We start from the raw sequence: 27,987 nt of genomic DNA, 5'->3' as shown, positions 1-27,987 counted from the left end.
AAGTGGCTTAAAGGGCCAGGCTGGCAAGCTTTGATGTGCAAATGCCAGCCATTAGAAACTGGGTCCATCCAATATGGTGATTCCCACCCTCCTCTTGTCACCACGTGTGTCAAGCATCATGGCCACCCCAGATATCTTCACCTGTGCAGAACATCATGGTGTCCTGTATTTGAATATTAAAAGGCTAGGGTGGGGGGCTAGTTTTTTCGTGGGCTACGTGAATGACATACTTGGTCAAACCAATCCCCTGGGCCCTATGAAAACCAGACACCACCTCCTCCAGCCTCCTAATAGAACCGACTGTTTTCCCGCTGCACTTGGGGTTTTCTCTCTCTGCTTGGAGCCACCCTCCATCTCTGTACAGGGGAGCTTCCTTCTTCTTTCTTGCCTATTAAACTCTCCATTCCTTAAAACCACTCCATGTGTGTCCGTGTTATTTATCTAAATTGGTGCGAGACAAAGGGCCCTCGTGTTCCTTCAGTTACCAGAGCCATATCATTTTGGTGCGTTGGCCAAGAATCCAAGGTACAACATTCATCGGATGGTGAGTATAGGAGCAAGCTTAAAATCTGTTCTATCATTCTGAGGGGCTCTTGGCCTCTATTTTAAAATCAAATCAAATCAATCAACAGGCATTCTTCAGCTGGTTAAAAAATGCTTATCATGACTGCCATTCTAAGGCCTCAGATGTTAGGCTTGCTGGTGAGAATATGAAGAACCCTCCCAATACCCACGGGTCATTGGGAGTGTTGGCCGTGTTTTGAATCAGTTTCCTTTCACGGGGAAACCTTACCATTGCGTGAGGCTGGGAAAGTTCTGGCCAGGACACACCCTGGCGTTATTCAAAGGCCTCTGGATCGGACCCAGCCTCCAACAGTCCATTTCAGGTTTTGGCAGAGAATCCCCAGCTATCCTGTCACAAAATTTTCCTTCTTTTTCTATCCAAGGTCTCTCTCTCTCTCTCTATTCTGTCACAAAACTTTCCTCTTCTAGCCACGGTCTCTCTCTCTCTCTCTCTCTCTCTCTCCTGTCACAAAACTTTCCCTCTTTTTCTATCCACAGCCTGTGCCTCTCCCCCTCCCCCTCCATCTCCCTCTCCCCCCACCCCCCGCCCTTGGTCTAGTGAGTGCATGGCATTTCCAGGTCTCTCTACTGCTTCTCTGGCAAGCACATAGTATTTCTTTCTTTTTTTTTTTTTTTTTGAATCTCGCTCTTTCTCCCAGGCTGGAGTGCAGCAGCACGATCGGGGCTCACTGCAAGCTCCGCCTCCCGGGATCACGCCATTCTCCTGCCTCAGCCTCCCGAGTAGCTGGGAATACAGGCACCCGCCACCGCTCCCGGCTAATTGTATTTTTAGTAGAGACGGGGGTTTCACCGTGTTAGCCAGGATGGTCTCGATCTCCTGACCTCGTGATCCACCTGCCTCGGCCTCCCAAAGTGCTGGGATTACAGGTGTGAGCCACTGAGCCCGGCCACGAGCAAGTAGTATTTCTAAACCAACAGTGCCACCTAGTGGAAACAGAAATCCTCTTCATGAGGCACATTTTTTTTTCTTTTATGGTAACACTGCAGCTTCCTATTGCACCACTAGAAATGGGGCTCTAAGCCTCTTCCGTGAACAGGAAAATTCTGCTTTCAACAGATAGGAGTTAAATGTCTTCTGTGGCCAAATTTTAGTCTTGATATTGTCCCATCAGCAGGAAAATGGCCATTTGGTTCCTATGTTCCTTTAAGGCACCGATTCTGTCTCTGATTAAGGTAGTACTGAACTAGTAAGGAGATTTTAAGTCCAGAAGTTAACCGGAACCATTTTTCTAAGGGTAAATGCTTTAGCATGGGCCATAATAGCAGGATATAGAGTTCAATCTAGCATACCCCCTCCATTAAAGGGGCCTTGCCCAATTACGTAGTTTTTCTTGAGATCTATTTTTTTTTTAGGGAGGTACACAGGTTGCCCAAGTCTAGGAGGTCAAAGGGAAATAATAAGCAGAGGACTAGGGCTGCTTGGGGAAGTGTGACTAGGCCCAAAAGTCTAGTTCCTCTGGTGCCATGGCTTGGAGGGTCATACCTACAGTCATGGGCAGCACATTTAACAGGGAGGTGGGACCCAGGAACCAGGGAGGGAAAATAGTTGGGGGACGCCCCCACTGTTTTCTTCTCCACCCTGGGTCATATACAGAAAGGAAGGAGACTAAAAGGACACTTTTATTCTCAATTCTCTTTCTAAATGGGTAACAGATCATCTTCAGCATGCAGTCCCCTGGAGTGGATTTTAAAACACTGGGACTGCTTCAACCCTGAGACTTTGAAGAAAAAGTGCCTCATAGTCCACTGCACAAGGGCATGGCCTTCTTACCATCTTGAAGACAGACAAATCTGGCCTGCTTGGTGGAGCCTTGATTTTAATATCATTCAACAGTTAGATCTTTTCTATAGACAGAAGGGCAAATGGACTGAGGTCCCCTATGTATAGACTTCCTTTGCCCTGTGAAACCCAGACCTTTACAAGTTCTGCACAACTGACCCAGTTCTTTTACCAGCCACAGCAGGCAAGCCCATAGGCCTTCCCCAGAGCTAACGCAGGTTCCAAAGGAGCAATCTGAGACAGCTATTGAATGTCCCAATCTTTCCAGTCTCCCTCCAATTGTACCATCAGCTCCTCCAGCTCCACCATTTCCAGTATATCCTACTGTCCCCATTTCACTCTTACCTCTGCAGGAAATGCTTAACAGGAATGGTGCCATGAGGGTTCAAGTTCCCCTTTCATTACAGGACCTTAAGCAAATAAAGGGAGACTTGGGCTGATTTTCTGACAACCCAGGTAGGTATACAGAAATTTTCCAAAATTTAACTCAGGTATTTGACCTCACATAGAGGGATGTTACGTTGCTGCTATGTCAGACCCTCACTGAAGCTGAAAAGCAGGAAGTTCTGCAGGAAGCAGAAAAATATGGAGATAAGCAACATGCCTCCTGTAGCAGACCAAGGAGACAAAGAGGAGATAGGGAAGGTGAGGAAGAAGTGGAAACTCCATTCCTACTAGGAAGGGAAGCAGTTCTGGTAGACAACCCTGACTGGAACCCCAGTAACTCAGGAAATGAATGGAAAAGGAAGCACCTTTAAGGTGTGTATTAGACGGCCCATGGAAAACCAGGGCCAAACCTCTCAATTACTCTAAACTGTCCACGATAGACCAAAGACCAGATAAGAATCCCACAGCCTTTATGGAAAGGCTGAGGCACTAATAAAACATACCTATTTATCCCGATTCAATCAAGGGACAGCTCATTCTCAAGGACAAGTTTATTACACAGGTAGCTCCCAATATTAAAAGGAAACTATAAAAGCAAGCTATAGGGCCAGATAGTACCCTAGAAAACCTCCTGAGAAAGCCACTTTGGTCTTTTACAATAGGGATCAGGAGGAAGCCCAATAAAGGGAAATGAAAATACAGGAAAACAACAGAGGCTCTAGTAGCAGTGGTGCAAGCTTGCAAAGTCCAGAATCCCCAAGGTGCATCCACCAGCTGTTATCGATGTGGCAAATCAGGGCATTTTAAGAAAGAACGTCCAGGTAGCAAGACAAAGCCACCTCGACCCTGTCCAGCCTGTGGCGGAGACCACTGGAGACAGATCTGCCCCCAGAGATGGAGGTCACTGGGTTCAGAACCAGTCTCACAGATGGTCCAGCAGGACTGATGGGTCCCGGGGCTCAAACCCCTAGCTCCAGCGACTCAGACTGCCATTACAGCACAGGAACCTTGGGTGATTCTGGAAATCAAAGGAAGGAAGGTAGATCTCCTTCTGGATACTGGAGCCAGTCTCTCTCTTCTCCTCTAATCCAGGCCTCCCCTCTTCTCATAGTATGACTATAAGGGGCGTCTCAGGAAAAATTCTAACCTGATTATTTTTCTCAACCTCTTACCTGCAGATGGGGGGACCTACTATTTACACATGCTTTTAAAATCATGGCTTAAAGTCCTGCTCCTTTATTAGGGAGAGATAGTCTAGCTTGCATGGGGGCCAGCATCCATACAGCCCCAGGACAAACTCTTTGTCTCCCCCGATGGAAGCTAACATTAAACTACAAGTGTGGGCAACTCAAGGAAGGATAGGTCGAGCTATAACCACTAGGCCAGTCCAGATCTGTCTTAATGATCCCACTTCTTTTCCTAACCAGAGACAGTATTCCCTAAGCCCAGAGGCTAGGAAAGGGCTAGAAGCCATTATTAATAAACTAAAGATGCGGGGCCTCCTCAAACCCTTTAATAGTCCCTGCAACACCCCAATATTAGGAGTGCAGAAACCCAGTGGGGAATGGAGACTAGTTCAGGACCTTTGCCTCATTAATGAAGCTGTAGTTCCAATCCATCCAGTGGTACCTAATCCCTCTATCCTGTTAACTCAACTACCTGAGGGAACTAAATGTTTACAGTCCTAGATTTAAAGGATGCCTTTTTCTGCATTCCATTACATCCTGATTCTCAACACCTGTTTGCCTTTGAAGATTCCCTCCGTCCAGACTGCCCAGTTAACATGGACGGTGCTGCCTCAGGGATTTTGAGATAGTCCTCATCTGTTTGGACAGGCACTGTCACAAGACATTTCTGAGTTCTCTCATCCTCAAGTTAGGGTCTTGCATTAGTTGATGATATTCTGCTCTGTGCCCCAACTGAGGAAGCTTCTCAGGAAGGCACCGAAGCTCTTCTCAACTTCTTAGCCAACAGAGAATATAAGGTTTCAAAATCCAAGGCCCAGCTCTGCAAAACCTGAGTGAAGTATCTAGGATTAGTACTGTCCAAGGGGACCAGAGTATTAGGGGAAGAGAGGATTAAGCCTATTTCCTCCTTCCCTTGCCCCCAAACCCTGAAGCAACTAGAGGATTTTGGGGCATTACAGGATTTTGTAGACTATGGATACCTGGGTATGTGAAATAGCCTGTCCATTATGTAACCTCATAAAAGAAACTCAGGGAGTTAAAACTCATCTTTTAACCTGGGAACCTGAAGCTCAAAAGGCCTTCAGCCAGCTAAAGCAAGCCTTGCTCAAGGCACCAGCCCTCAGCCTTCCTGTAGGGAAGGCCTTCAATCTGTATGTATCAGAAAGGAAGAGAATGGCCCTGGGAGTTTTAACACAGGCCCGAGGACCAGCTCAACAGTCAATGGGTTACCTAAGTAAGGAACTTGACTTGGTGGCTAAAGGATGGCCGGCATGTCTTCGAGCCATTGCCTCAGTGGCTCTACTGGTCCCAGAAGCCTCCAAACTAATCCTGGGAAATGATTTAACTGTTTACACCCCACATAACATGGCAGGACTACGGCACTCTACAGGGAAGCCTTTGGGCTAACAGCCGACTCCTTACATATCAGGCCCTGCTGTTAGAAGGTTCCAACATCCAATTAAAGACTTGTTCTCATCTAAATCCAGCCACCTTCTTCCCCGAGGAAACTGGGGAACCTGTGCATGATTATGAACAAGTCATAGTACAGACCTATGCAGCAAGGGAAGATATTGGGGAAACTTCCCTAGAAAACTCAGACTGGACCCTCTCCACAGATGGGAGCTCTTTTGTAGAACAAGGAATATGCATACATAGTGGTCACTCTAAATGACATCATCAAAAGTGCATCTCTCCCTCCAGGCACAAGTGCTCAATTAGCTGAGCTAATAGCTCTTACAAAAGCAATCAAATTAAGCAAAGGAAAGAGAGCTAACATTTACACTGACTCCAAGTACCTTTCCTGTTTCTCCATGCTCATGCTGCCATTTGGAAGGAAAGGCATTTCCTTACCACCAATGGACCGCCTATAAAATATCACCAGGAAATTAACAGGTTATTATCCTCAGTTTTTCTTACACAATAAATAGCAGTGATGCATTGAGAATGGGAACAGATGAGGTAGCCGAAGGATATAGATTAGCTGATCAGGCAGCTAAATCAGTGGCAAGGAAGCCTCAAGACATCAACACACTTCACACCTCTCTAATCTGGGAAGGCTCCATAAGAGAAATTAAACCTCAATACTCCCCTACAGAAATAGAATGGACCACTTCGTCTCGAGGGTATAGCTTTTAGTCCTCAGGATGGCTACAGTCAGAGGATGGCAAACACCACTCGCCAGCCTCCAGCCAATGGAAAATCCTTTAAATCCTTCACCAAGCTTTTCACTTGGGAAAGGATAAAACTTATCAACGTGCCCAGGGATTGTTTTCAGGAGAGAACTTACTAAAAACAGTCAAGCAAGTTATTAATACTTGTGAAGTCTGTCTTAAAAATAATCCCCTGAAAAGGTGACTCCTTCCTCCTCAAACCCAAAGAACAGGAAGTTATCCAGGGGAAGACTGGCAAATAGACTTCACCCACATGTCAAAGACAAAGGGCATTCAGTACCTGCTGGTATGGGTAGACACCTTCACTAACTGGGTAGAAGCATTTCCATGCCATACACAAAGAGCCTCTGAGGTAATAAAAATGTTAGTTAATGAAATAACGTCCTGCTTTGGTCCACCGAAGTACCTTCAAAGTGACAATGGGCCCTCATTTAAGGCAGCTGTCACACAAGGGGTCTCAAAAGCACTAGGCATAGAATATCATCTCCATTGTGCTTGGAGACCCCAATTCTCAGGAAAGGTGGAGAAAACTAATGATATTATCAAGAGACACCTCCGAAAATTATCCCAAGAAACTCACCTTCCTTGGGTCACTCTTCTTCCCATGGCCTTAACGAATAAGAAATACCCCTTCAAAATTAGGTCTTAGTCCTTTTGAGATGCTGTACAGATGGCCTTTTCTTACCAATGATTTTCTATTAGATTGGGAAACCTCTGAGCTAGTTAAGCATGTAAGCTCTCTGGCTCAGTTCCAACAGGAAGCGACTAGCAAAAGCCCAACCCCAGGAAACTGGACCATCTCTGTTTAACCCAGGAGATTTGGTACTGGTAAAGGCTCTCCCTTCTCTCTCTTCCTCCCTAGGCCCAAGCTGGGAAGGACCTCATACTGCTCTTCTTTCAAGCCCCTAGGCAATAAAAGTTACAGGAATCGACTACTGGATACATTATATTGGAGTCAAAGCCTGGAGACCTGAGGGAGCAACCCCTGACGGCCCAGAGGAACGCCCTGAACATCAATGTAAATAAAGAGGAGATCTTAAGCTGAAAATCACAAAAGATAAATAACTGAATGAAAACTAATCTTAGTCTCACCCCTACCTCACCAAATACTTCTTGCCATTTCCACCTCTCCTTTTGAGATTCGCTGCCAAATATTAGAACTTCTTCTTGATGGAAATTATTTACTATGCCACCCTTGCAGGAATTGTTTTACTCACTCTACTATTTGCAGTAGGACTATATGCTGTAGCAACCTCAGGTGGAATATCAGACAGACAATCTCAATTACTGTAGCATTCTGCTTAATTATTATCCTCATAGCAGGAATAACAGTTATGAAAAGGAAGTAAACATGAGCGTTTTACTATCACTCAGTCTGTTAAGACTTTTTATCGGACTTAGTAATACATCACACCCTTTAGCTCCTGCAATATCTGCCATGGTCCATTTGTACGACAAGACTAATTGTTGGGTCTGTCCTAAGTGGTTTGCTCAGTTCAGTGATGCTAAGGAAACTTACAATGACCCAGAATTCACTGTCTTAGGATTCCCTTTATTGGCTTTACCTTTACCCTTAAAGACCTAGCAGGCATAAATTGGACATGCTGCTCTCAGTGCCGGAGAACACTCTGCCTGAAGATAAGCTTCATATCCTCAGGCTGGGACAAGACTGAGTAACAGCAAATGCCTCCCCCTGCTTTAAAAGCAGCGAGGAAGGATCCTGCTTGGCAGATCTCAGATATTGTAACATCACACTTGTAATTGCTGTTAGTTCAAATATTTAGGGAGGAGAGTGCAACAAGGGTGATCTAAAAGGATCAGAAGCCCTAGTTGGAGGGCTTTCAGAATCTAGCCTCTCATTCTGGTTGGAAGCCCCGGTGGGAGTGGCATGCTCTAAGTAAGCACCTTGACTATATTGTAAAGAATAACAGATGGGCCTTTCCGAACATGCCCCCTCGTGGAATTCCAGACCCTTGTATGATGTTTGCTAATAGTAGCTGCTTACAGATCTGTGGGCAAACTGGAGGCATCTGGACTGACAGCCCTTTCCACAGGATCATGAGATACTGGCCAGGGCATATTATGTCCCTATTTTTCGAAACTCCGTTTGTCAGATGGACGCTTCTCACTTGGCATGTCAAATTCCAAATGGCATCGTAAATATTGTAAATATGGATGTCCTTATCCCAAGGATGCCCCTATTATATGTAAAGAAGGGAAACTTCTAAGATATCAGAAAAATCTGCCGGTGTCTCTCACAAGCCACAACTTAGAACCGTCTCTTCAAGGAACAGGGCTAATTTTTTTTTGTGGCTCCTGGATACATTTAATCCTCCCAAGGCATTGGAAGGGAACTTGTACTATAGTAGCACTAGTTCCTGACTTATTATTTTTAAATTCTACCAAGATGGCAGCATCATCGGGAGTCATCCCTAATTGAGGCTCTTTTCCAGACTACACTATCTTGAATACGCCAGAGAAAGAGATCTATCATTTCTATGCCCTCATAGGGAGATTTAACTGAAAGAGCAGACTGGGGAGGGCATGCATATGACAATCCCATCTTAGAAAAACCATGAATGAGAAATTCTACAGCCAGAGGTCTAGTCTGGATTACGGGCATCCCTCTCCTTGAAAGATCAGTACTTAATATTTCTATTATGATGCAACGAGGGTGGAAGGCAACTGTAGGTGCCATAGAGGCACAACAGCAATCTACAGACTCTTTCACCTCAGTAGTAGCACAGAATAGATGGGGCTTAGACGTCCTTACAGCTGAAGTAGGAGGTACCTGTGCACTTAAAAATAAAACATGCTGCTTCTGGATTAACACCTCTAGTAAAGCAGAGGAAAATCTAGAGCTACCTAAAGATCAAATCAAAATCATTAAGAGGCTACAAGAACATGCAGGCTTCAGCCCCGGGTGGCTACAATTCCTCTTTAACGAATTCTAGTCTTCTTTATGGAATTGGTTGGCTCCTTTATTAAGCCCCCTCTTACTTATATGTCTTGTATTAATATTTGGACCTTGCATACTCAATATTATAACTCAAATCATTTCCTCTTGCCTAGAAGCAATCAAACCAAATGGTGCTGCAAACCGAACCACACATGGATGTGCCATTCTTCCGAGGACCCTTAGATCAACCCCAGGAGGAGCCCTAGCTGTTGTTCCCCACGTGATGTCCCTTTTCAGCCGGAAGTAGCCAGAAACAGTCCTTGCCCAAAACCCCTAACAGCAGTTAGGGTGACATCTCCTCAGGGAGGGAATATTACAGGAGTTATTAAGGAAAAACTATGTTGGTATTTCTTATATCTGTCCTTAAGAAATCTAGCCCAAATTACCTATGCCTGTATAATTTGCTACTTCCTTATTTAGGGATATAAGTGATATTTCAGTAACATCTTAAAGTACAGCTAATGGGAAGACTCCTGCAGTCTTCCAACCCTTAAAACCATCAATTTGCACAGCAAATTGCAAATATTACAGAAAATGGTCTTTTATTACGGGTCTCCCCTTTCTCTTTTGTCTTTTCCAGTGCTGCGGTATTACAGCAATTAGCCAGCTTCAAGCTGCAGTAATAACAATGACAAGGCAGCTGCTTTAATACATTTTCAATCCTTGAGACCCATAAAATTAAAATTTCAAAGAGAATTATCACTTAGCAGGCACCAACAGAGATATACTTGGTGAAAATGAAGTCATTTAAACTGCCAGAAGAAAGTAACTACCAGAACATATATTTTAACAAGAATTGACAAGAAGGAAAAGTTTAGTTGGTATCTAGTTCTCTCCTGAATGTCAATATTACTTTCCTATTATTGTTAGATGTGGTTTTCAATTACAATAATAATTTTGAAATGTGTATCTAAAGATTGATTACAATCAACTACTTATAATAGAGGTTCTACAGTGAGGAGGAAACACATTTAACAGCATTTTGTACATATCAAAATCAGTAACGTCTAACAAGTTTTGATTTGGTATTTAATTTTTCCAATTTTTCAATCTAGTTATTTTAAGGAAATTAGCCTGGCTTGTCTCCGAGATACTACTCACAGCCAACAATGGCTCTAATCCCCTCCCCCATCTCTTCTTTCAACTTAAGCAAATATAGCATATATTCCTCAGATACAGGTTTACCTGGGAGACTCTCATACAAGTATAAAATAACATGCATGAGATCTATTAGTAACTCATCAATAAATGGGGAAACTAGTAAGATGTTACAACTGATTCAAAAGGAGAATTCAAAACATACATATATAAGTAACGAGGAATCCTGACTTAGCAAAACTGGATACTGTCCACAGGTTAACAATAAAATGAATCTCCATTGAACACAACTTGCATTTCCATGAACAATAATCACCTGCGTTAACTGTCAGGATTCCACAACTGAGAGTTGTAAAACAGCATAATAATAACTCCAAGATACCCAGTAAATACTCTTTTTGTTTGTTTCAAAGTCTTTCCCTTATTTTCCTGACACTGGCCTCAGGAAGGGACTGAATGCAGGCACAGTAAAGATGAGTCATACTTTCTCTCTGTCCTTCGTCTTCGTTTTGTTCTGCACACTTGTTGCACTTGTCTCTCTATGCATCTTGGTTTTCTTTACTTGAAAGAAAACCTTCTCTCTTCTACCTTCACCATACTTAAAAACCCTCCTCCTCCTCCTATCAGTCAAGTGTTGACTAGAAATCAGAAGACATGGAGCCTGTTTTTAGCTTTGACCCCACTAGCTGTGTGCCCTAAGGCAAGTCAGTGAAACTTTCTGGGTATCAGTCTCCTTCTATTAATAATCTGGATCAGTGATCTCCAGACTTCTGAATTAACACCAGTAGTTAGTTCTATGTTGGTATTTCTTATATCTGTCTTAATGAAGGACGGTGGCAGTATATGCTGTGTAGGTGAAGAGGAGAAAGGGCGTTTCAGTCAGAAAGAATGCTTAGTAGCTGGAAGTGGTTATAAATTAGGTTCTGCAGGACGGAGGGAAAAGGGAGGCTGAGTCTAAAGGGTCTTCAATGCTATGCACAGGGCTTTGGCCTATATTTTACGGATGACTGAAAACCACCAAAGAGTTTGAAACATAAGACATGTGATAAGAGTCTGGTTTTGAAACATTTGCACAGTGTCAGTAAACGAAAGAGGCTGAAAGGCAGTGGCCAAGAAAGCAAAAGCCCAGAAGAGCAGGGAGGCTGATGAAAGAGTTTAAAAAGGAAGCTGGAAGGGAGGGACTGTGAAGATGCATTTGGAAGATAAAGGACTTTGGGTGAGAAAACTGAAGGAGAGAAAGGAAGGCTTCAAAGACTCCCAAGTGTGTGGTCAGCTGAGTAGCTGCGTGGATGACATCATTCCCTGGGATGTGGGTCAGAAATATTACCATGTGCTGAACACTCTTCTAGGCCCTGGGAATTCAGCCATAAACTAGACCTGAATTCCCAGGGCCTGACCTAAAAGAATTCACACTCTGGGGAGGAGGTTTTAAAAAGTAAACAGAATACATAAATAAATTGTAACAAGTGCCAAGCAGGAAAGAAACATGGGACTTGGAGTAAAACGGCAGGGATCAACTTTGATTAAGGCAGTCAAGGAAGGCCTCTCTGAGCAGGTGGCATTTAATCTAGGACCTAAAAGACATGAACTAAGCCAGTGTGTGATGAATGAGTACGTGTGTGTGTGCAAGGTTTTGTGTTGAGAGAGGCAAGTACTCCAGGCAGAGGAAACAGCAGGTGTGAAGGCTCTGAAGTGAGCAAGTACTTCACAGGTAGATCAGTTGGCTAGAGCAGAGTGAGGAAGTGCTGAGGGTGGCGGAAGATGAATTTGTAGGCGCCAGATGTGGAAGGGCTTGAAAGCTGATGAGAACAGTCTTACCAGAAAGGAAATGATTCCTAACAGAAGACACGGGGAGACGGAGAGAAATAATTATAGAAGGTGAGAGGACTTGGAGATCCTGAGCTCTAGTGGAGGAACTGGGCTTCTTCCATTTCATGAAATAGAGAAGCTGGGTTCACATTCCAGCAGATTGGTAGGTTTCATGGTAGGAAGGCGAGGAAGTTCATTACCTAATGACTTCTATTGTCTTAAGTATAAACAAAGTCATCAGCTGAGAGTATGGCGACAGGGTATGAGAGGCTTGACAAGAGAATAAAAGGTATAAAATAGTCATCTTGGGGAGTGGAACACCGAACTACTAGAGAAACAAAGATGGGCTGTTGGGCAGCAGTAAGTGCCGATTTGAGGTTGAAATCATGAGGCAAGGCCAGACAATAAAGTTGTGCAATATTCTCCAGCAACGTTCAGCTGCTCAATGCCAGCCCAAAGAAATGGGTGGCAGGGTTCATCCTGGCTAAAGGTTTGGCTAGGCCAACTCCATATGTAAATTATGTCAACCATGACTTTAAGTAACAACTGTTTCAATAGACTGGGTGTGGAAGCAAGATCGCAGCGGGCTTCACTCACTTTCATTTAGAAGTAAATGAAACTTGGAGGCATGCAGTTCTAATGACTCTTTCAATAGTGATGCTATAAAGAAGGGCTAGACAGGGAAAAAGAAGGGAAAACTGGTTAATTAAGACAGTTTTCTATTACATGCAAAGGGGTAACATTAGGAGACAGGGAGAGATTAAACATACAGGAGAGCAGAGGTCTAAGAGGTCAGCCTTTGTTGAGATAGAGAAGCCGGCATTAGAAAAACAGGAATGGGAGGAAAGGTAAAGATGCAGGCAAGTATGTAATAATATTAACAACGTAATATTAAATATGTAATAATACCACTGATAATAAGAATTGCTAACATTTCTTTATAGAGTGCTTATTTTGTGCCAGGGATTTTTCTAAAGCCTTTATATGGAATAATTTACTTTACCCTTATAACAACCCTATTGTACTAAGAGTGATTAAGTAACTTGTCCAAGGCCACCAAGATAGCAAGAGGCAGAGCCAGAATTTGAACCCAGGCAGTCTGATTCTAGATCCCGGTCCTTAACCTTTACATTATACTGCATGTGGAAAGAGGAAGACATTAAGAAGTTCACACCTAATAGCTTTCAGTTTCTTTGTGATTTTGGAGGCAAGGTCACCTTTGAAACAGGTGTGGGGTAAAGGATGAGGTGAAATGGTGAGGTTCTGGAACAGCTACTTAGGGGAATGTAAAAGGAAACTCCCCAGAGGACTATCACATGCTACTCAGAGGCCAGCTGCAGTAAGACACCAGAATATTTGTAGAGACGCTAATTCATATAGTTGAATATACCCAAAAAAGTGTATGGTAAAAGGGTAGGGGTTGGGCAGAGAAGGATATGACCATGGGAATGGGATGTTAGAGTGAGGGGGAGGTAAAGATGAACAGCACTGATGAGGTCAAGGGAAAAAAAAAGGCAAGGGTATTGGATGTACTTGTGCTGCAGAAATATCAAAGAACAAGTATTTGTTCAGTGTCAACATATATAGGCCACTGTGATAGTTAAGGTAAAATTAAAAAATAGAAGTAGTCCCTACCTGGTTTTTCTCTGCAACTAAGCAGAGCTCCCTACAGGGTAGGGAATGGGCTCTTGGTATAGCTATATCTACCACAGTGCTTTGCTCAATAAACACTGGTTGCATTAAGATCATATCTCTTACATTAAAAAAAAGTCCTGTACCAGAGGTTATCGTATTTTGTGGACTGCTTCAGGCTCACAGGAAGTTGTTTATTTGGTCCACACAATGCTTAGAAAGAGTCTGAGCCTAAATTTTAAAATCAAGAGATTTCATAAAAAATCTGAGTTTCTAGTTTCCCTTAAAAAAGCAACTAAACAATGGGCCCATAATACTCCCACATAGCAAAAACGATCAGTGTTGTGTAGTGCTACCTCTTAAAACGGCATATACTGGCCCTAGTATCTTCTTTTTGGTTTCCATCTGGCCAATCTAAAATGCCATATTCTCCATGAAGTCTTCCATGAGTCACTGTATGAAATGACCTTCCCCTCCCTCTATACTTGCAAAATACTTTATCATCCCCTAATGGAACTTCATCCTTTCCCCCCAGGCCCCACTGCCCATTACTGGTATATATTAATCATAAATATGCATTTGCAATTGCCCAAGTTTCTGAAGAATAGGAACAACTTACTCATGTTTGCATTTTTCAGCCTGGACTTTAATATACAGTTTCTGAGTAAATGCTTTCTCTTTTAGGGAAACACTCCTTGACTTTTGCTGATGTTAGAAAAAATCAGTTCAAGGGCCAGTCAGTAGGGATTTAATTTCAGAGCTGTAAAACCAGGTTAGAGATTATTGTTATAAGCTGAGTCTGACCTGAAAATAATACACCTGATGCCTGAAGAATCTTCAGAATACAAGAAGAAAGTACATGAAACATAAGTCACTTGGGGAAGTTACTGCAAAGGATAATAAAAATTGTTGAATGGGCTACAGTGTTCAGAACAGATATATCTTTTATAACATGTGTTCAGAAAAGAATGTCTATCAAAGACAGAATAATAAAAATACACAGGTCTTGAGAGGGAAGGTTTTGGTGAGCAAGTCTTCCAAATCTTTATCTCCAATCCAGTTTTCTCTCCTAGCTTGAAAGCAATACCCAGTGTGATGGTTAATACTGAGTGTCAACTTGATTGGATTGAAGGATACAAAGTATTGATCCTAGGTGTGTCTGTGAGGGTGCTGCCAAAGGAGGATTAACATTTGAGTCAGTGGGCTGGGAAGGGCAGGCCCACCCTTAATCTGGATGAGCACAATCTAATCAGCTGCCAGCGTGGCTAGAATACAAGCAGGCAGAAAAATGTGAAAAGGGAGACTGACCTAGCCTCCCAGCCTACATCTTTCTCCCATGCTGGATGCTTCCCGACTTGAACATTAGACTCCCAAGTTCTTCAGTTTTAGAACTCAGACTGGCTCTCCTTGCTCCTCAGCCTGCAAACGGCCTATTGCAGGACCTTGGGTTCACGTGAGTTAATGCTTAATAAATTTCCCTTTATATATATATATTCCATTAGTTCTGTCCCTCTAGAGAACCCTGCTTAATACACTCAGTGTGTAGTACCACATGCTGAGGCTGTACCTCAAACTCAACATGTCTACAACACACCTATCATAAACTGTTTCTTCCTCCTGTATTCTCTTTCTGGTGGACCACCAGGCCCCAATCACTAGATCAGAAACCTAAAAGTCATTCTTGATTTGTTTTCTCACTACACGTATCTAATCAATAACCAAGACCTCCTGATTTTACTCCCTCACTCAGACCTCCAGCATCTCTTGCTTGGATGCCTGCCACAGCTTCCTAGTCTGTCTCCATGCCTATCTCCATGCCTCTAGTCTTTTTAACTCTAGCCAGCAATCCCCAGGCTTTCTTCAGTCATCTTGCTGATTATCTCATTGCCCTTAGTTTAAAAATCTAAGATTTGCTTAACAGGCCCTTTAGGTCTGGTCCTAGTGTGTCCAGAATTGGTTCCTTCCTGTGGGTTCTTGGTCTCGCTGACTTCAAGAATGAAGCCATGGATGCTTGCGGTGAGTGTTACAGTTCTTAAAGATGGTGTGTATGGAGTTTCTTCCTTCAGATGTTCAGATGTGTCCAGAGTTTCTTCCTTCCGTTGGGTTCGTGGTCTTGCTGACTTCAGGAATGAAGCTGCAGACCTTCACAGTGAGTGTTACAGCTCTTAAAGGTGGCGCGTAGGTTGTTCGTTCCTCCCGGTGGGTTCATGGTCTCGCTGACTTTAGGAACGAAGCCACAGACCTTCGCAGGGAGAGTTACAGCTCATAAAGGCAGCAGTCTGGAGTTGTTGGTTCCTCCCAGTGGGTTCGTGGTCTCGCTGGCTTCAGGAGTGAAGCTGCAGACCTTCACTGTGAGTGTTACAGCTCATAAAGGTAGTGTGGACCCAAAGAGTGAGCAGCAGCAAGATTTATTGTGAAGAGCAAAAATACAAAACTTCCATGGCCTGGAAGGTGACCGCAGGCGGGTTGCCGCTGCTGGCTCGGGTGGCCAGCTTTTATTCCCTTATTTGGCCCCACCCACATCCCGCTGATTGGTCCATTTTACAGGGAGCTGATTGGTGGGTTTACAAACCTTTAGCTAGACACAGAGCGCCAATTGGTTCATTTACAATCCTTTAGCTAGACAGAAAAGTTCTCCAAGTCCCCACCCGACCCAAAAAGCCCAGTGGCTTCACCTCTCACTAGCTTTTCTCTTTAGCTTCATCTCAAGTCTCTGGCCCCTACTTTATGTTCCAGAACACCAAACTTAATATGGGAAAACACCATGTCCATAATCAAGGACAACCCTGAGATTGTGTACATGCTACTTCCCCTACTTGGAATATCCTTACTTTCATTGCCTGTGGTTATGTCTTCCTGATCCTTTAGGCCTCAGTAGATACTTTCACTTTTTCCTGAGGTATTCTCTAACCCATTCAAGTGTATGCTCCTATACTACCTTGAACTTTATCATCTAAGTCATATCATCATGTCATACTATGTCATATTGTCATACCATCTTTGTCTCTTTGCTAATTTGTCTCTCCCATTGTACAGCATGTTCTAGGGGAGAAGGAACCAGATGCAGCTTGCACTCTTAAATCCGCAATGCCTGGTACATAGTAGGTGCTCACTAAATATCTGTTGAATTAATCACTTACAGTTGAACATTCCCCTTCCTTAAGGCCAAAGAGACTGTCTCTTTCAATTGCCTATGACCCCCTAAAACTACAATGAAATTTTATGACTTTTTAAAACCTTTCTTATTGCTGTTTTTATGTATTTGTACAAAACCAGACAAATACAAATATCTAGAGGGGCTCATGTATTTAACTAGATATGCAAATCCAGTGTGAGTAGTGGAAGCTATGGTAACCTGGCCAGCACCCTCTATAAAGGTGGTGTTCACTAGTAACTGCAATCCAGATCCCATGAAAAAATAAGAGTCCAATGTCACCATGTGTTCTGAGGTTTTTAAAAGAAGCTGAAATGGTTCTGGATTTTGAAATGTTGGCTTGGCCGGGCATAGTGGCTTACACCTGTAATCCCAGCACTTTGGGCGGCTGAGGCAGATGGATCACCTGAGGTAAGGAGTTCGAGACCAGCCTGGCCAACTTGGTGAAACCCCCTCTCTACTAAAAATACAAAAATTAACTGGGCGTGGTGACATGCGCCTGTAATCCCAGCTACTTGGGAGGCTGAGGCAGGAATATCGCTTGAACCGAGGAGGCAGAAGTTGCAGTGAGCTGAGATCACGCCACTGCACTCCAGCCTGGGCGACAAGAGCAAAACTCCGTGTCAAAAAAAAAGAAAAGAAACGTTGGCTCAAACTTTTCATGAATATTGAGTGCAGCAAAAAAAAAAAAACAACATGCCTGTTCATCAAGCTGTCTGTGGGCCAAGTTTGGTTTGAGAATCCTAGTTTATTCTCGGGTCCCTTAAGGCTCTCTTTGATGCTCATTTTGATGACATTACACTAAGATTTACTGACTGAAGACATGAAACACTTCTCCATACACACTTGCCTAGGAACGATCTCCAATTACCTGTCCTATCTCCAAGATCTTCTCTCTCTCATCCAATCTTGCCTATCCAGCATTCTATTTTCGGAGTCGTCTTTGCTAATTTGGGGAAGTCACTTATTCAAACAAGAAAGTGGTTGACAAATGTTTAGCAAAGAAATCTCCTGCGAAGTTACTACTTTTTAATTAGGATTTTCAACCCTAAGAAAGATATAGATAGGAGAAATAAGATAGGAGGAATAAGGGAGCTAATTTTGAGGGGTTTCCCTGCCTCTTAGGTGAGGTTTATCATATTGTGCTGAAACTGCTTATTTGTCTAGTTCTCCAGACCCTGGGTCATTTGTCTTACGTATCCCTATCTCTGAGCGCGTAGAAGGCGCTCCATAAAACTGTTGGTTTGTGTAAATGACCAAAAACTACATGCAGCGTGAGGGTGGATTTCCCTTTGACTTCGGCTTAAGGAAGAATCGTTCCCATGATCATCCCACAATTCATATAAACGGAGACAGGCAAGGAGCAACTGCTCAAAGGCAAAGCGCTGGCAGCCGAGGCAGAGCTCCGGTTCGGCAAACGTCTCCCGAGTGCCCAACGTCTCCCCAAATGCCTAACTGGTCGTCAGGGCGCAGAAAAGAAGCTCGGGGAGCGCGGTCTTCGCCCCAGCTCCACTTCGGTGCTTCACGATTCCTTCTCTGGCCTGCCTTCCTGATAAATACCCGCTGAGGTCACCTAAACGCTCTCCTCTCTGTTATTTGCTTCTTTCCAACGTTTGGCGCGCAGCTCCCGCCATCGGAGCGCCCCGCCCGGGACCACGGATCTCCTGGGGCCGCAGCCTTGCTTCGGAACGCGAAGGTCGCGGTGCGCCGGGGTAGCGAACAGCCGGGCCCGAAGCCCCGCCCCGCAGCCAAACGCCCGGTCCGCTACCCAGCGCCCAGCGCCAGCCGCCGGGTCCCGCCTGGGCCTCTCCTCCTGGGAATACTGGACACCGGTGGCCCCACCCCTACCTGCGCGCCGCATCTCCGGGAACAACAGTCTCCTTCCCGAGCGTCACAGCCAGACATGGCTTAGACCAGGGACCCGCGCGGCCTCCAATCTCCGCACGGCTTTGCGCGCGGAGCTCAGCCTGGGATGAGGCAGCAAGGCCGCAAATGCAATCAGGCGGCGCTGAGGGCAGCCCGGGGGCGAGGCGAACGGGGCGGGGGTCGGGGCCTGGTAAGGCCCCGCCTGCTGGGCTATCCAGCGGCGCACCTGACTGCCCGGGAGGCACGGCCAACGTGGTTGGAGGCGGGGCTAGGAGGGCTTCAAGTCTGAGAGACCTACAGGCACCGCGAGCGTCTGGGGGCGTGGCCAACCATGCGGGAGGCGGGGCCTTGATGCTGGACATCAGGCTGTGCTGCCGGCAGCCTGTGAGAAGGCCGTGAAGATGGCGGCCTCCTGGAGGCTAGGTTGTGATCCGCAATTGCTGCGTTATCTTGTGGGCTTCCCTGGCCGCCGAAGCGTAGGGCTGGTGAAGGGGGCTCTTGGGTGGTCTGTAAGCCGCGGAGCTAATTGGAGATGGTTTCACAGCACGCAGTGGTTTCGGGGTGAGTGCCGGGGCTCGCTCAGCTTCTCTGTGTAGCTGAGTGATGGGCCTGGGACAGGGGCAGTTATGATCGAGGGCCTGGGTCTGGGTGTGGAGGTGCGCGGGCTCCCTATTCCCTTCCCTCTTTCTCCGAGTGGGGTCCGCCGACTTGGCCTAATGCATGCTGTGAAGGGCTTTCTTGGCAGCTGGGAGAACTCGAGTCTGCCCTAGGCCACCTGGTTTGTATGGCTTTATGACCTTGCCTTGGAATCTGGGTTATTTGTGAGGCGCGGAGAGGGTTCCCAAACTCTCCTCTCTCAGCCCCCTTACCAAGCAAGGCTCAGGTTTCTTTAGGGTTGTCAAACGTCTCCGACGAGAAAAAGCTGCCCAAGGTTGCCGAGATTGAAAAGCCACTGTTGGGAGTTCTTATTCTCTAGGCCTCTCTCTTTTGGGAGGTGTTTTCATTGAAGCCAGTCGAGTTTTACCCCACGCTATGACTCGTGAAAGACTTAAATTTGTAAATTCCTACGGCATCACAGACAAAGGTCCAGGAGAATGTTTCAAGCAAATATTCGCTTTAAAGAGCGAACATTTAGGAGATAAATCATACCAAAAAGTTTATTATATAAAATTGTTGTTTAGTAATGATATTGATACAATTAACACAATTCTTGCAGTATTTAACAGTATCCAAAATGGCAGGCCGGGTATTATTTTTCCGTATTTTGGGAGAGAGTTGGAGGGAGGCAGGGATGGAGAATAGGACTGACGTTTTTTAGTGACGTATTATCTGCCAGTCATCGTTCCTGGCACTCTACAGAATGAATTTTAATTTAAATAGGTCTAGTAGACGTTGCCTTCATATTCTGAGCTACCTGAGGCTCAGAAAAAAAAAAAAAAATCACACAAAGTCATATGGTAAGATGAGTGTATTGGGGTTCCTAAAGGTTCCGTAATGGGAACAATTTATTTCATTTTTGGTGTAATGTTTCATAACATATTCCTTGGAGCAGAGGTGCTTTAACAGTGTGTGCAAAATTCCTTCTCTTCCATCCTCCAAGTTTGTTGAAATTAAATTTTTTTACAGCTTCTAGAGATTCGGTCTGGTCTGGTGTGAGACTCAGGAATCTGCATTTTACAAATATTGGATGAGTTTTGATGTTTTATTTTGACATTTAATGGAATGAGCTTTGAGACCCACTGCCTTAGAATATCATGGAATATTAAAAGTTTAGTATTGGATATAATCTAGGAAGAGTGTTCTTAATCTTGTTTATCAAGCAGATCCTTTTGAGAATCTTTGAAAATGCTGCAGACTCTCTATACAGATAAAGTACCATAAATGGTCACACACAAAAATGTGCACGTAGTGGCTCACGCCTGTAATCCCAGCACTTTGGGAGGTGAGGCCGGAAGATTGCTAGAGACCAGGAGTTGGAGACCAGCCCGGGCAACAAAGTGAGACCCCTGTCTCTATTTAAAAAAAAAAAAAAAAGCCAGGTGTGCTGGCATCCCAGCTACTCCAGGGGCTGAGGCAGGAGGATCCGTTGAACCCAGGAGTTAGACGTTTCAGTGAGCTATGATCCTGCCCGCACTTCAGCCTGGGTGACAGAGTGAGACCCTGTCTCAGGTAAAAAAAAAAAAAAGTATGCATAGGCCCAGTTTAATGCCTTTAGAAACTCAGGCAAGCAATCCTTATCTGCATCCTCATGATGTTTTTTTACCTATTCCCCATCCCCTAGACATATACCATGAACAACTTGTCTAACCCAGTTTGAATACCATCTGTCAGGAAGAAGGCATGGCATCTCAAGGAAAGCCAAATTAGTTTTCTAGTGCTGCTGCAACAAATTACCAGAAATTAGTGGCTTAAAACAACACAAATTCACATCTCATAGTTCTAGAGGTCCGAAGTCCAAAATGGATGTAACTAGGCTAAAATCAAACTATTGGTAGGAGCTGCATTCTTTTCTGGAGGCTCAAGACCCCATACGTTTTCCAGATTCTAGAGGCTTCTAAGATTCTTTGACTCATGGGCTTCAAAGTCAGCAATGGCTGGTTCAGTCTTTAGCACATTACATCACTCTTAATATTCCCTTCTGCCTTCTGCCACTTGCAAGGACCCTTGTGATTACATTGGGCTCATCTGGATGATCCTGAATATTTTCCCCATCTCAAGGTTGAGTAGAAACCTTAATTCCATCTTTAACCTTAATTCCCTCTTGCCATGTAACAGCATATTCATAGGTTCTGGGTATTAGGACGTGAATCTTTTGAGGCATGGCATTCTGCATGTGAAGCTGTGGAAAGTATTTGGAAATATTAAGTATTTGGAAATGTTGGACTTTTTTCCTAATACCGAGCCAAAATATATCCGCTTCTGACTTTCACCTACACACAGATTTTTGTTTTGCCATGCCGAAAACACATGGCAATCCTTGAACTATTTGTTTTACAAAGTGTGAATTTATGATGGTGTTTTTTCTCTGAGCTTAGTAGAAACTGTAGTTTTATAAAACTAAACAACTATTTGGATTACTGTAAACTATATAAATTAAGTACATTTATCGAACTGTTTCATCTTTCACACAATTATCTTTAAAAATTTGTCAGTTGGAACTACCTTTGAAGTTTTGGTTTCCTTAAGAGATGCTGGCAGCATTTTTATGAGCTACGACATATGCCATTTTCTTAGCACTTCCTAGAATTTCTCATTCACTTCTCACATAACCTAGTAAAGTTGGCATCATCTGCATTTAGTTGGACAAAAACACCAAGGCTTAGAGAAATTGAGTCTCCTAAAGACACACAACTGTGTTAATGAACTGAAGTGCATGTATATATTTATATACATATATTAATTTGTTTTACAAATCTTTAATTTGCATCATTCTCTCAACAGATTTATTGAGAATGCAGAGACTTTTTTACCACTTATTGAAGAATGAGTGAAGAAATTTAATCATACTTAGTTAATGGCACTCATATATTTTCTTATATATTTTTCTTATATATATATTTCTTATATATATTTATATATTATATTTCTTATATATATTTATTATATATATTCTTATATATATGATATTTTCTTATATATATTCTTATATATATATGATATTTTCTTATATATATTTTCTTAATCATACTCATTAAATGTCACATTTAATCATACTTAGCTCCTGGACATGCAATCCAAAATTCTATATAGGGCGGATCCTTAAAGTATTTATAGTGTCTTTGGGGACATAAACAATAAAGGTATGATTTCAATAGTGTATACAGTAAGCTCAGAGGGGGTAAGTTTGAAATGATCAGGAAATAATATATAAGGCAGCTTCTTAGAGGAAAAGGTGACAGCCCTTACAGGCCAAAGGAACAGCAGAAACAAAGACCCGGAGACCAGAGTGATCGTTATGTAATTGACACAGCATCTGTAAACAGTTTTTCAACCTACCCTAGACAGTTAACTTCAGAGACTTTAAATTGTGGTCCTTTCAGAGTAGGTAGCATGATTTGGAATATAATTGGTAAGATGTTAATTAATAATATTGGTTTTAAGTTGTCTCTGAAGAATAACATGTTGAATTCAAAATAACCTGTGAATACAAAAATAACTGAGGTTCAATCTTGGTGGCGATTTGCCTAGTATATAATTATAGGCCATGCATATTATAGATGTTAAATAAACATATCTAAGGAAGCTAGTAATCTAGGAAGTTATAAAAGAACACTAGAGCCTACAGTAGGATGCCAAGTTGGCAGCCACGGAACTGACCCACATTGTTTTAGCAGAAAAACTTACGGCAAACTTTTAAAATCAGGAGACTTTACAGAAAAATCTAGATTTTTGTTCTCTCTTTAAAATTGATAGTTAAATCCTATGTGGTGACAATTATCTAACACTGAGTAATGATTGTTCTTTTTAGGTAGGAAATTGCTTCCTACTTTGTCACTATGCCCCCTACTCTGTATTACATCTTAGCAAGGCTGAATGTCCCTTGGTATTTGCATCACCTCTAGTTGTCATTTTTTTTTCTTGTACCCTTATCTCTACGGAAAGTAGAAGACAAAAGACCAAGAAAAATGGGAGAAAGCAGATATTGTGTATATGTGTAAAGGAGGAAAATGCTTATCCATTTAATGTGAGAATAAAGGATGTCAGAATCTAAAGAAAAAACCTAAAGATGCTAGTCCTCTTCTCTCACCTGCCTGTTTTTTGTAGTCATCTGAGTTTTTGACAGCAGTGCTATAACAAGGAGAGAGGGAACTTCTTTGATAGAGTTAATGGTATGGTATTTCTGCCAAAACACGGATACTCTTTTAGGCCTGGTTCTTATTAAGTGCTTATACACTGATAAGATTGATACTGTCTTTCAAATTCTCATTTAACTGTGGAAACAGAAACATGTAGAATAGCTCTAGTAAAAGTAGGATTTATTAAAAGGATAGAACGTCACTTATAAAATGCTGCAGGGCTATGGGGAAACCATAATTATTCCATCTGTTTCTTCTAGGGCTCCTATTGTTTGTCTTCTTTCTCTTATTTACTTTGTTTTTCTGTGCAGACTTGCGATTATCAATCTGTTTACTCCTGGCTTTTCTTTCTCAGTGTCAGCTTGCCTTGCCTCAATGGTGATTCAGGCCTTTATGCGCAATGCGCTGTCAGTTTAGTTTAGGTGCTCACCATCATTTCTGTAATCTCCTTCCAAATTCCTTGAATAGAGAAACTGACTGACCCAATGTAGACCAATTGTGCTATAGGGCATGCAAGTCTGATTCTTTCAAAGGCTACGATTTGGATATTTTCTTTAAGAAAGTAGTTGAGAATCAATGATTGACATGTCTGTTGCTATGACCATCTGACTAAAATAAGCCAGTAATACAGTAGTCCTTTATTTTAATTGTTTCTGCACTAAGTAATGACCAAGCAAAATGTATCATCTAAGCAAAGCACATCTAGGCTACTCAGCTGAGATGTTTGCCCATCCAAAGAAAATAGGACAGGGGTAAATGAGATCTTACTACAGGCAGCAACGGGAGGGACTAAGAAGATTTAGGTGATCAGGAAATACTTTGTATGTGTTTACTTTGTTTTAAAGGATTTTATTCTGTCTATGAAAGCAGGTTATTAGAAGTAGCCATCACATACTGAGCTCTCACTATATTTGCATTACTTCTAACCATCATAAAAACCCTGCAAAGGTTTGCCAGGTTTCACAGGAGAAGAAATAGAGACCCAGAGAGGTTTTAGCATTTTACCCAAGGTTAGTGGATAAGTGGATGACCACTTTGGAACTGTGCACGTGATGACATCCAGAGGAAGAAAAGAGGACCTTTCTTCTTGGATGTCTTTTTTGCAGAACAAGAAACATCTTGTTACCACAGCAGAATTTTCTTATATTGTATTGACCAGAATTGGGTCGTATGCCCTTTCTTAAGTTAGTCACTGGCTTGACTTCACTGTGTGAAAAATGGATAGACTTTGGCTAATCAAGGGGATGGGTGTGGAATCACTAACTCTGAGTACATATGCACAAGAAAAATATATTGCTGAACAAAGTTGAGCTTTTACCAGCAAGAAAGAAATTTGGGGAGTAGGTTTGGGAATAATCAGTAGCATTTGTTGAGAGCTTACTATATACTATGCACCCTTGTAAGCACTTTACATGAATCAGCTCATTTAATGCTCACAACTAATGCTATACTCTGGTAGACTGTTCAAGTTTCAACCCAGATCTGACACCAATGCCTGTTTCCTTAACCATAGTCTACCTCAGTATCAAATGATACCTTGATTATAGATTTCAGCAGAACAGTGTCAGCTTGCCGATGTTTTAAAGTTCACCATGTGTACATCCTAAATGAACATTTTTGCTTCTTTTAAAAAAATGAAATCAGACATAATAATAACTGCATTGTAGACTAGCATTTCTGTGACAGCCTATCATTTTAGAACAATTAAGGACACCAAAATTCTTGATTACATATAAGGGTGGCAGGACTATTTAAGAGAGTTAGAGTATATATTGACTTCTCCTATCTGTAAATTTCTAAGGTGATGTACTGTTAAATATACCTTCTTATTGTTGTCTTGAGCTTAATTTGCCTTTTACAACAAAATGTGTAAGTTCCCAAAGTATCGTGTGTGTGTGTGTGTGTGTGTGTGTGTATGTATCTTTTGCTAGTCTATAAATGGAATGGTAATTTCTTTTTGCTCTTCTCCCAAGATGGCAAAGTAAAGTGAGATTCATGTAGAATTTTAATTTTATAGTTTAATACGAAGAAGGCCAGTATTCCAAGCTGAAATCTCTTCTAAAACGTTTGGTTTATTTCATTCAAAGGAAACGCATTGTACACCATATGCTATCTAAAAATTCTGGCTAACCTGTTTTCTAATGTGCCATTGGATACTAAGTAGAAGTATAATAATATAGAATCAGCAGATTCTATAAACAAGATGGGGTATATGGTGATTCATTTTTTTGGTAGGCAGTACATTTACTATAGCTAGTGATACAGTGCTTGATATCTTTCCGTTACTGTATAAATGAAGGACTTTATTCTATTATATGAAACATTCCTAGGGAAAAATTAGGATCAGCAAATGTATAATTCAGGAGAGATTGCTTGGGAATCTATTAGCCCTGGTTTTTGGAGGGGAACAAATCTGTTAAAAAACTATAAAAGCTATACCACTAACTTCTTCAGGAAAGTGCATACATACACAATTTTATATATAATTCTGAGTCCAGAGGACTCAGATCTCCCTGTACTTTGTCCATAAATACCGCCTAGTCTAGAGACTACTTCCATAAACATTTTGGTCATTTCCTAGCTGTTTTTTGGATAATAGCCATCCTAATGGATATTAAGTAATACTAATACAGATTTTTTGTTTGTTTGTTTTCCAGTCTTCATCAGGTAGAATCTCAGCTCTCATAATTCTTTGATGGTCTAATGGCATTTTTATCTACTACTGTCTAGTACTTGTGTATTTATCTTCTCATCTAAATTGTAATCCTTTTGAGGTCAAGAATCTGGTTTGGTCTAGGGCTAGGATAACAAGTGTTCAGTAGGCATTTGTTGAATGCCTGATTTGGCTTGTAGCTTTGGAAGTGAATAGTATGAGCACTGAAGGTAAAACATTTGCCAGTGATTTTAATGTGAGCTTGGTTTTCAAGTATGAAATGTAGTTGGAATAGAGATCAAGAATTAGTGTACTTTAGTCATGAGAACACTGCTGAATTAGGTAAAAGAGAGAGTAAAAAGGGAACCTTCAAGTTTAGGCTGGGAAGGTGAAAGGAACCTGTGAATGCATCTCTCATTACTCCAAGAAGGAACTGTGATATTCTACAATATTGTGACTTCTTACAATATTATAGGATATTTTGATACATCTAGCCAGCTATCTGGATGCCTCCAGAATATACCCTCTTAATTATTTTTATGCTGCCCATCAAAAATAAATAGCTAACATTTTTGAGACTTATTCTTTGCCAAGCCCCATGTGTTACCTTCTTTCTCTTTTTTTTTTTTTTTTTTTTTTTTAAGATGGAGCCTTACTCTGTCGCCCGGGCTGGAGTGCAATGGGGTGGTCTCGGCTCACTGCAACCTCTGCCTCCCAGTTTCAGGCCTCCCTAGTAGCTGGGACTATAGGCATGTGCCACCATGCCTGTCTAATTTTTGTATTTTTAGTAAAGACGGGCCTTCACCATCTTTTCCAGGCTGGTCTTGAACTTCTGACCTCATGTGATCCACCCGCCTCAGCCTCCCAAAGTGCTGGGATTACAGGCATGAGCCACTGCTCCCGGCCTACCTTATTTCTTTACCAAAATCTATGACACCATTTTAGAGAAGAGGAAACAGACATAGACTGAATAAATAACTTGTAGGTGGTGGATCTGAAATTTGAGCCTAGGCAGTTTGATTCCAGTACCTGTTCTCTAAATCACTATGGTATTCTGCTTCTCCTTGAGTTTTTTTTAATTAAATATTTAAATAATAAAATATTTCATTTAGCACAATAGTACATGCATATAGTTTAAATAGAACTGAAAGGCTTGTAACAGTACAGTGGATCTCTGCCCCATCTCACCCAACTTTCCCAGTCTTCCTTAGAAGTAACTAGTTTTGCCTCTTCACTTTCTTCTGGCATTTGCCCATCTCGCTGTTTCTATTTTAGCCGTTCTCTGTGAATGACTGCCGGTCAGTGCCGCTCTCTGTTTTCCCTCCCCAGTGAAATTATTTTGTAATTCTTGGTCAAATATTCAGTGTTTACATTAAACAAATATTATGCACAATTGAGGATTGTCCCATATTTTGATTGTCAGCTTTGTTTTTGCTGCAGTTATTGCTGCCTTTTAAATTTTTAGTTAGTTTTTTCTGTGATAATTTCTAATTTATCTCACACTATGTAATAGCTTCTCCACACAGTTTTCTGTAATGTCAGCCACATCAGATACTTTCTCACTTAACTTATTTTTGCAGTTTTTATATATCCTCAGCTATGTAGATTGAACTTCAAGCTCTTCTTTTTGCCCTCTGCAGAGAAAACAAGCTTCAGTCTTCTGTTGAATGAGGGTAGGGTTGTTACCTACCACTGGATTAAGAGAGGGGATCCAGGTATCTAGCTGCTTTTCAAACAGCAGCCACCCAAATCCTCCCTGGTTTAGGAAACAGTTTTCTAGGGTCTCTTTAATTGATTATTACATATCTGTTTACTTTTCTGCTTCCAAAATTGTGTGCCATTATTCCTTTTCTCTCTGTCCTTGTGGGTTTCTGTTTAAAAATAACAAAAACAAACAGCACATTTTTAAA

General features: G+C 42.3%; 2 protein-coding genes across 15 annotated transcripts in view; one reads left to right on the top strand and one right to left on the bottom strand.

Moving 5' to 3' along the window:
- APIP (APAF1 interacting protein) overlaps window positions 1-18,850 on the bottom strand; it is a 63,849-nt gene extending 44,999 nt beyond the window's left edge. For 4 of the 9 annotated variants that reach the window (XR_010121280.1, XR_010121281.1, XR_010121279.1 and 1 more), the window contains exon 1: window positions 18,611-18,797. Coding sequence is in view for 4 of the 9 variants with exons in the window: in XM_063641000.1 (XP_063497070.1) it covers window positions 18,611-18,667 (57 nt within the window). In the remaining 5 variants the exon portion in view is untranslated. Of the gene's footprint in view, window positions 1-18,610 lie in introns of all 9 variants that reach the window. The other 5 variants (XR_010121278.1, XR_010121277.1, XM_055281941.2 and 2 more) reach the window with 3 other exon arrangements.
- Window positions 18,851-18,940: 90 nt separating this feature from the next.
- PDHX (pyruvate dehydrogenase complex component X) overlaps window positions 18,941-27,987 on the top strand; it is a 198,075-nt gene continuing 189,028 nt past the window's right edge. For 4 of the 6 annotated variants that reach the window (XR_008658385.2, XM_055281937.2, XM_063640986.1 and 1 more), the window contains exon 1: window positions 18,941-19,189. Coding sequence is in view for 5 of the 6 variants with exons in the window: in XM_055281937.2 (XP_055137912.1) it covers window positions 19,030-19,189 (160 nt within the window). In the remaining variant the exon portion in view is untranslated. The remainder of the gene's footprint in view (window positions 19,190-27,987) is intronic. The other 2 variants (XM_055281936.2, XM_063640985.1) reach the window with 1 other exon arrangement.

Source organism: Symphalangus syndactylus, chromosome 6 (assembly GCF_028878055.3).
Source record: "Symphalangus syndactylus isolate Jambi chromosome 6, NHGRI_mSymSyn1-v2.1_pri, whole genome shotgun sequence".
Lineage (NCBI taxonomy): Eukaryota > Metazoa > Chordata > Mammalia > Primates > Hylobatidae > Symphalangus > Symphalangus syndactylus.
This window is presented reverse-complemented; position numbering and strand designations above follow the sequence as displayed.